We start from the raw sequence: 9,013 nt of genomic DNA on the forward strand, positions 1-9,013 counted from the left end.
AGTTTTTTGTATTTTTTTTTTTAATAGAGACGGGGTTTCACCGTGTTAGCCAGGATGGTCTCGATCTCCTGACCTTGTGATCCGCCCGTCTCGGCCTCCCGAAGTGCTGGGATTACAGGCTTGAGCCACCGCGCCCGGCCGATTTAAGCATGACTTTCATGGTGCCAACTGCATCTTTCTTACATCGCTGGGTGGGGTGACAGGTGATAAGGCAGATGAAAGTGTCCTTTTATCAAATAATTTATTTACTCATCAGCATTTATCAGGTATCTGCAGTGTGCTCAGGAGTGTGCTGCATAGAGACCAATGGGACAGAAGAGCTCCTAACCTGGTTGTGCTGAGATAAAGTGTAAGCAGTGTGCAGTGGCTCATGCCTGTAATTCCACCTACTCAAAAGGCTGGGGTGGGAGGAGCACTTCAGCCCAGGAGATGGAAGCTGCAGTAAGCAGCAATTGTGCCTCGGCAACACAGTGGGACCCTGTCTTTATATATAAACAAACAAACAGATTGGATAAATAGATGCTAGATAGATAAAAATTTATGTTTAGGAAGTAGTGTTCTAGTCAAAAATAAAAATTCTAAAATTTAAAAATTAAAAATAAATAGATCAGACAAAAAAGATTTTAAAAAATTTTTATGAAGTGCTGTTCGGATGGGCAAGGTGGCTCACGCCTATAATCTCAGCATTTTGGGAGGTCAAGGTGGGCGGATCACCTGAGGTCAGAAGTTTGAGACCAGCCTGACCAATGTGGTGCAACCCCATCTCTGCTAAAAGTACAAAAATTAGCCAGGCATGGTGTTGTGTGCCTGTAATCCCAGCTACCTGGGAGGCTGAGGCATGAGAATCACTTGAACTTAGGAGGTGGAGGTTCTACTGAGCCGAGATTGCGCCATTGCACTCCAGCCTGAGCTGAAAGAACAAAACTCTGTCACAAAAAAAAAAAAAAATGGGCTGTTCAAGGCATATGCCTGTAGGAGGTCAACCTTGAGTGTTTAGACACAAGAGCTCCTGAGACATTAAACCCTGGAGTAGGTAATGGGAGATGTGAGAACCACGTATAAGTGAGTATAAGGTTCCCCTTCCTCATTCTCCACTGAGCACTGGTGGAAGTGTTCATTGGCTCAAACCAGCATGTGTTTGATGATTTAGGATTCAGTGATGTTTGATGATGTGGCTGTGGAGTTCACGCCAGAGGAGTGGGTTTTACTGGACACAACTCAGAAATACCTCTACAGAGATGTGATGCTGGAGAACTACATGAACCTGGCCTCTGTGGGTAAGAGTAACATCATTTTGATTGGCGTGGTAGCCTGCACCTGTAGTCCCAGATACTTGGGAGGCTGAGGTGGGAGAATCGCTGGAGCTTGGGAGTTTGATACTAGCATTGGCAACATTGTGAAACCTCATCTCTAAAAAAAAAAATCCTAAAAATAAAGACTAGGCCGGTCACGGTGGTTCACGCCTGTAATCCCAGCACTTTGGAAGGCCGAGGTGGGCAGATCACGAGGTCAGGAAATCAAGACCAGCCTGGCTAACACGGTGAAACCTTGTCTCTACTAAAAATGCAAAAAATTAGCCAGGCACGGTGGCACACGCCTGTAGTCCCAGTTACTCGGGAGGCTGAGGCAATAGAATCACTTGAACCCGGGAGGCGGAGGTTGCAGTGAGCTGAAACTACGCCACTGCACTCCAGCCTGGGCGACAGTGAGACTTCAACTCAAAAAAAAAAAAAAAAGATTTTTAAAGATCCACTTTTCCTCAGAAGATTTAAGCTATTTTTCTCAGACTTTCAGATTATCTCTTTTATTTTCCATCTAGTCAAACGAAACTACCTGTTCTGTTTTTTGTTTGTTTTTTTTTTAGACGGAGTCTCGCTCTGTCACCCAGGCTGGAGTACAGTGACGCTATCTCTACTCACTGCAAGCTCCGCCTCCCGGGTTCTTGCCATTCTCCTGCCTCAGCCTCTCGTAGCTGTTCTGTTTTTCTGTTAAGTTTATTATTTTGATATTTGCTCTTTATCCTGATCTTTCCTACTTTCCTTTCCTCATAATCTTCTCTTCCTGTTCCCCATCAGTTGTAGTTTTCGCAGAAACAGTTTGTAATAAACTATCTAAACACATCAGTTGTGTAATAAACCCCACATCCTTAATAGCCAAATTTTTGACATACCAAAATCCTCAAGGTTCTTTTGCTTTTATTTTCTTTTCCTTTTTTCTTTTCTTTTTTTTTTTGAGATGGAGTCTCATTCTGTTACCCAGGCTGGAGTTCAGTGGTTTGATTTCGGCTCACTGCAGCTTCCACCTCTTGGGTTCAAGTGGTTCCCCTGCCACAGCCTCCTGAGTAGCTGGGACTACAGGCACGCACCAACATGCCCGGCTAATTTTTTTTTTTTTAATATTTCAGTAGAGATGGGGTTTCACCATGTTGGTCAGGATGGTCTCGATCTCTTGACCTTGTGATCCACCCGCCTCGGCTTCCCAAAGTGCTGAGATTACAGCCGTGAGCCACCGTGCCTGGCCTGTGGCTTTTATTTTCTTACTGTGTTTAATTTGAAAACAAGGACAAATGAGTCATTTTAAACTAACACATTTCTTCTCTAAACCCTTAGATTTCTTTTTCTGCTTAACTTCAGAATGGGAAATACAACCTAGAACGAAACGGTCATCACTTCAGCAGGGTTTTTTGAAGAATCAAATATTCACTGGCATACAAATGGTAAGATTCATGAGTGATGTTTCTTTTTTTCTTCTTCTTTTTTTTTTTTTTTTTTTTTTAGAAAGAGTCTTGCTCTGCCCAGGCTGGAGTGCAGTGGCCGGATCTCCGCTCACTGCAAGCTCCACCTCCCGGGTTCACGCCATTCTCCTGCCTCAGCCTCCAGAGTAGCTGGGACTACAGGCCACATCGCCCGGCTAGTTTTTTGTATTTTTAGTAGAGACGGGGTTTCACCGAGTTAGCCAGGATGGTCTCGATCTCCTGACCTCGTGATCCGCCCGTCTCGGCCTCCCAAAGTGCTGGGATTACAGGCTTGAGCCACCGCGCCCGGCCTTTTTCTTCTTTTTTTATTGAGATGGAGTCTCGCTCTGCCAGGCTGAAGTGCAGTGGCACCATCTCAGCTCACTGCAACCTCCAACTCCCAGGTTCAAGCGATTTTCTCGCCTCAGCCTCCCAAGTAGCTGGAACTAAAGGTGTGCACCACCACACCCAGCTAATTTATTGTATTTTTAGTAGAGACAGGGTTTCACTGTGTTATCCAAGATGGTCTTGATCTGACCTCATGATCCGCCTGCCTCGACCTCCCAAAGTACTGGGATTATAGGCGTGAGCCACCGTGCCAGGCCATGAGGGATATTTCTTAATTTCCTCTCTCAGAAAAGATGGAGAATTCCATTCTAGAAAATCAGCCCAGTTAGTGGTGTGGTTTACATCTGTAATCCCAGCTACTTGGGAGGCTGAGGTGGGAGCATCATTTGAGCCCAGGAGTTCAAGACCAGCCTAGGCAGTATAGCAAGATCCCATCTCTGATTTTAAAAAGAGCCTGGAAGTGGTGGTTCATGTCTGTAATCTCAATATTTTAGGAGGCAAAGGTAGGTGGATCACTTGAGGTCAGGAGTTTGAGACAGGCCTGGCCGGCATGGTGAAACTCCATCTCCACTAAAAATAACAAAATTAGCTGCATGTGGTGGTGGGCACCTGTCATCCCAGTTACTCTAGAAGCTGAGGCAGGACAATCACTTACTCAGAGGCACAGGTTGCAGTGAGCCAAGACTGTACCACTGCATTCCAGCCCAGGTGACCGAGTGAGACTCTGTCTCAAAAAAAAAGCGGGGGGAAGTCAGAAAAGAAAGTGAGTCCTGTAATCCCAGCATTTTGGGATGCCGAGGTGGGTGGATCACTTCGAGACCAGCCTGACCAACATGGTGAAATTCTATCTCTACTAAAAATATAAAATTAGCCAGGTTTGGTGGCGGGCACCTGTAATCCCAGTTACCTGGGAGGCTATAGCAGAATTGCTTAAACCTGGGAGGTGGAGTTTGCAGTGAAAAAGAAACAGCACAAATGAGAGATACTTGAGAGAGAAGTAGCCTACACCCTTGAGGGAGCAGGGTCTCTGGAGAGAGAGTCTGAATGTGGTGAATTTTGTGATGTTCCATACCTGTATAACTTGTCACTTCAAAATACCCACAAGTACACATTCCCACATATGTAACTAGACATTGACGATTTAAACAGTTTCATGAAAATCTACACAATTTGACTGGTTGCAATGGCTGACGCCTATAATCCCAACACTTGGGGAAGCTGAGGCAGGAGAATTGCTTGAGTCTAGGAAATCAAGACCAGCCTGGGCAACAGGGAGACCCTGTCTCTACAAAAAAAACAAAAAGTTAGCCAGGCATGTTGGCATGCGTCTGTAATCCAAGCTCCTCGGGGGACTGAGGCAGGATGATGGCTTGAGCCTGGGTGATTAAGGCTGCAGTGAGCTGTGATTGTGCCATGGTACACAGCCTGGGTGACAGAGTGAGACCTTGTCTTAAGCCACCCCCAACAATCAAAAAAAGACAGTGTTTTGTTTGTTTGTTTGTTTGTGTTGAACAATTAGAGCCAGTGGCATAGAATTCTGGCAAGAAATCAAGAGGGCAGAAAATGAGACTATGGAAGAAAAATTGTAAAAATTATATTTATCTAAGTAGGCTGACTTGGCAGCTCATGGTTGTAATCTCAGCAGTTTGGGAGGCTGAGACGGGGGGTTTCTTGAAGAGTTTGAGACCAGCCAAGGCTACATAGCAAGACCCTGTCTCTATAAAAATAAATTGAGGCCGGGCACAGTTGCTCACGCCTATAATCCCAGCACTTTGGGAGGCTGAGGTGGGCGGATCACAAGGTCAGGAGTTTGGCCGGGCGCGGTGGCTCAAGCCTGTAATCCCAGCACTTTGGGAGGCCGAGACGGGCGGATCACGAGGTCAGGAGATCGAGACCATCCAGGCTAACACGGTGAAACCCCGTCTCTACTAAAAATACAAAAACTAGCCGGGCGAGGTGGCGGGCACCTGTAGTCCCAGCTACTAGGGAGGCTGAGGCAGGAGAATGGCGTAAACCCAGGAGGCGGAGCTTGCAGTGAGCTGAGATCCGGCCACTGCACTCCAGTCCGGGCGACAGAGCGAGACTCCGCCTCAAAAAAAAAAAAAAAAAAAAAAAAAAAAGGTCAGGAGTTTGAGAACACTCTGGCCAACATGGTGAAATCCCATCTATAGTAAAAATACAAAAATTAGCTGGGTGTGGTTGCACATACTACTCGGGAGGCCGAGGCAGAACCACTTGAATCCAGCAGGCGGAGGTTGCAGTGAGCTGAAATTGTGACAGTTCACTCCAGCCAAAGTGAGACTCCATCTCAAAAATAAATAAATAAATAAATAAAAAGATTGGCCAGGCATGATGGTGCATGCCTATAGTCCTAGCTACACAGGAATCTAAGGCAGGATGGTCACTTGAACCCAGCCAGGCATTTGAGGTTACAGTGAGCCATGATCACAGCAGTGCACTAAAGCCCAGGCAATGGAGCAAAACCCCAACTCTGAACAAAGTAAAACATGCCGTGCATGGTGGGTCACGCCTGTAATCTTACCTCTTTGGGAGGCTGAGGCAGGCAGTTCACCTGAACTCAGGAGTTTGAGACCAGCCTGGGCAACTTGGCAAAATCCGTGTCTACAAAAAAATAGAAAAATTACCCGGTGCGGTAGTGCACAACTGTATTTCCAGCTACTTGAGTGGCTGAGGCATCAGGATCACTTGAGCCTGGGAGGTGGAGGTTGCAGTTAGCAGAGATTGTACCACTGTACTGCAGGCCGGGAGATAGAAGAAGACTCTGTCTCAAAAAAAAAGAAAAGAAAATTAAACATTAAAAAGTAAAATAATAATTGTCATCAAAATAATGTTTATGTGTTCAGATGGGTGAAATCTCTTTATATGTCTGAAAATGTTTTAAATCCTTTATCCCCTCCTCAGCAGACAAGAAGCTACAGTGGATGGAAACTTTGTGAGAATTGTGGAGAGGTCTTCAGTGAACAGTTTTGCCTTAAGACACACATGAGAGCTCAGAATGGAGGGAACACTTCTGAGGGTAATTGTTACGGAAAAGACGTCCTCAGTGTGCACAAGGAAACCTCTATTGGACAGGAACTTTCCAAATTTAATCCATGTGGAAAAGTCTTCACCCTAACTCCAGGTCTTGCTGTACATCTTGAAATTCTCAATGGAAGACAACCATACAAATGTAAGGAATGTGGAAAAGGCTTTAAGTATTTTGCGAGCCTTGATAATCACATGGGAATCCACATTGGCGAGAAACTCTGTGAATTTCAGGAATGTGAGAGAGCTATCACACCTTCCTCACACCTAAAGCAGTGTGTAACAGTTCATACTGGAAGGAAATCCGAAAAGACTAAGAATTGTGGGAAATCCTTCAGTAATTTTTCTCAACTTTCTGCACATGCGAAAACTCATAAAGGAGAGAAGTCCTTTGAATGTAAAGAATGTGGAAGATCCTTTAGAAATTCCTCATCCTTTAATGTTCACATTCAGATTCACACTGGAATAAAACCACACAAATGTACGGAATGTGGGAAAGCCTTCACTAGATCGACTCACCTTACTCAACATGTAAGAACTCACACTGGAATAAAACCCTATGAATGTAAGGAATGTGGCCAAGCCTTCACTCAATACACAGGCCTTGCTATACACATACGAAATCACACTGGAGAGAAACCCTATCAGTGTAAGGAATGTGGGAAAGCCTTCAATAGATCTTCAACCCTTACTCAACATAGAAGAATTCACACAGGAGAGAAGCCTTATGAATGTGTTGAATGTGGGAAGACCTTCATTACTTCTTCCCATCGTAGTAAACATTTGAAAACTCACAGTGGAGAAAGGTAAATGCAAGATACGTGAGAAGGCGTTTCTGTATTATCCCTAATGTTCACCTGCGAACTCATACCAGAGAGAAACCCTTCATATGTAAAGAATGTGGGAAAGCAGGCTGGGCACAGTGGCTCACGCCCGTAATCCCAGCACTTTGGGAGGCCGAGGGGGGCAGATCACGAGGTCAGGAGATTGAGACCACCCTGGCTAACACGGTGAAACCCCGTCTCTACTAAAATACAAAAAATTAGCCTGGTTTGGTGGCGGGCACCTGTAGTCCCAGCTACTCGGGAGTCTGAGGCAGGAGAATGGCGTGAACCCAGGAGGCGGAGCTTGCAGTGAGCCGAGATCGCACCACTGCACTCCAGCCTGGGTGACAGAGCGAGACTCTGTCCCCTCCCCACCCCAAAGAAAAAAAAAGAATGTGGGAAAGCATTTGCTGTTTCCTCACGCCTAAGTATGCATGAAAGAATTCACACTGGGGAGAAATCCTATGTATGTAAGGGTATGAGAATTACCATTTAGTCCATTGGTTGCCACATTTAATTATTGGCAGTGCAGAGATCATCAGATTTGTCCTAAATGCCTTGTGGAGGTTGTAATGGCTCATGGATTGGCCTTAGATGCCATCCTGAGGGTCTGAAATTAAACCTACAGGTTCTGAATACAACTTCATGGTTGCCTGAGTCTGGGCATCTGTGAAGAAGGGTCATGGATGGTGAGGTCAGTACTGCAGCCTGTCTCACCTTGGTGATTAGATTCCTAAGATCATAGCATTAACAAGTTCTGTATGAGATACATCATGCAGATTGATCCCAGCCCCTGTTGGTTAGTGGCTGCCGTTGTGGCACATTCATGTCAAAATTTACCAGAAGCCAAGATGATGTAGGCCTCAGAGGTGGGTTGTTAAAAGATGCTTCTCCGAGGGTCTGTTCTGTTCCCATGAATCCTGCAGAGCATAGCAGGCATGAAACCATCCTTAACTGCCAGTGTACTTTCACAGTGATTATTTCTGTGTCTCCTNCCAGAGAACCAGTCTGCCCTTTTGAAGAAGAGACGAAGGTAGAAAGGATGGTGGAGGACTACCTGGCAAATTCTTATCAGGTAAACAGAAAATGTACGATTGTACAAAATGACATACTTGCATCCAATAGACACATTTCCTTCTAGATAGACTCATCTCCAGAGTTGTCTTAAGCAAATGAAGCCTTACTCAAGGACTGAGTCCCCAGATGAATTTCCCCAGGAAATGAAATCTCCTATACATAAAGTGTTAACTTGAAAATCATCCCGGTAACTTAGTAATTGCTACTTAAGCATGACTTTTTTTTTTTTTTTTTTTTTTTTTTTTTGGGAGACGGAGTCTTGCTCTGTCGCCCAGGCTGGAGTGCAGTGGCCGGATCTCAGCTCACTGCAAGCTCCGCCTCCCGGGTTTATGACATTCTCCTGCCTCAGCCTCCCAAGTAGCTGGGACTACAGGCGCCCGCCACCTCGCCCGGCTAGTTTTTTGTATTTTTTTTTTTAATAGAGACGGGGTTTCACCGTGTTAGCCAGGATGGTCTCGATCTCCTGACCTTGTGATCCGCCCGTCTCGGCCTCCCGAAGTGCTGGGATTACAGGCTTGAGCCACCGCGCCCGGCCGATTTAAGCATGACTTTCATGGTGCCAACTGCATCTTTCTTACATCGCTGGGTGGGGTGACAGGTGATAAGGCAGATGAAAGTGTCCTTTTATCAAATAATTTATTTACTCATCAGCATTTATCAGGTATCTGCAGTGTGCTCAGGAGTGTGCTGCATAGAGACCAATGGGACAGAAGAGCTCCTAACCTGGTTGTGCTGAGATAAAGTGTAAGCAGTGTGCAGTGGCTCATGCCTGTAATTCCACCTACTCAAAAGGCTGGGGTGGGAGGAGCACTTCAGCCCAGGAGATGGAAGCTGCAGTAAGCAGCAATTGTGCCTCGGCAACACAGTGGGACCCTGTCTTTATATATAAACAAACAAACAGATTGGATAAATAGATGCTAGATAGATAAAATTTATGTTTAGGAAGTAGTGTTCTAGTCAAAATAAAATTCTAAAATTTAAAATT

General features: G+C 45.4%; 2 protein-coding genes across 2 annotated transcripts in view; both read left to right on the forward strand.

Annotated features, from left to right (window-relative positions):
* The first annotated feature begins 1,086 nt into the window (after positions 1-1,086).
* Positions 1,087-7,077, forward strand: LOC108534491 (zinc finger protein 562). Its single transcript, XM_017879864.1, has 3 exons — positions 1,087-1,277; positions 2,610-2,716; positions 6,005-7,077. Exons 1-3 carry the CDS (start codon positions 1,160-1,162, stop codon positions 6,935-6,937), a joined length of 1,158 nt encoding a protein of 385 aa, XP_017735353.1. The 5' UTR covers positions 1,087-1,159; the 3' UTR covers positions 6,938-7,077.
* Positions 7,078-7,802: 725 nt separating this feature from the next.
* The window catches only part of LOC108534575 (zinc finger protein 562-like), an 8,177-nt gene continuing 6,966 nt past the window's right edge, over positions 7,803-9,013 (forward strand). The window contains 2 exon segments of the mRNA XM_017880035.1: positions 7,803-7,807; positions 7,951-8,026. Coding sequence (XP_017735524.1) covers positions 7,803-7,807; positions 7,951-8,026 — 81 coding nt within the window.

Source organism: Rhinopithecus bieti, unplaced genomic scaffold (genome assembly GCF_001698545.2).
Source record: "Rhinopithecus bieti isolate Rb0 unplaced genomic scaffold, ASM169854v2 scaffold_10589, whole genome shotgun sequence".
Taxonomy (NCBI): domain Eukaryota; kingdom Metazoa; phylum Chordata; class Mammalia; order Primates; family Cercopithecidae; genus Rhinopithecus; species Rhinopithecus bieti.

What these genes read in the sequence shown, in the direction of transcription:
- LOC108534491 (XM_017879864.1), top strand. Translation starts at nt 1,160, where the DNA reads ATGTTTGATGATGTGGCTGTGGAGTTCACGCCAGAGGAGTGGGTTTTA. An exon ending in CATGAACCTGGCCTCTGTGG is followed by an intron (nt 1,278 to 2,609) that starts GTAAGAGTAACA and finishes CTAAACCCTTAG; the next exon opens with ATTTCTTTTTCTGCTTAACT. An exon ending in TATTCACTGGCATACAAATG is followed by an intron (nt 2,717 to 6,004) that starts GTAAGATTCATG and finishes TCCCCTCCTCAG; the next exon opens with CAGACAAGAAGCTACAGTGG.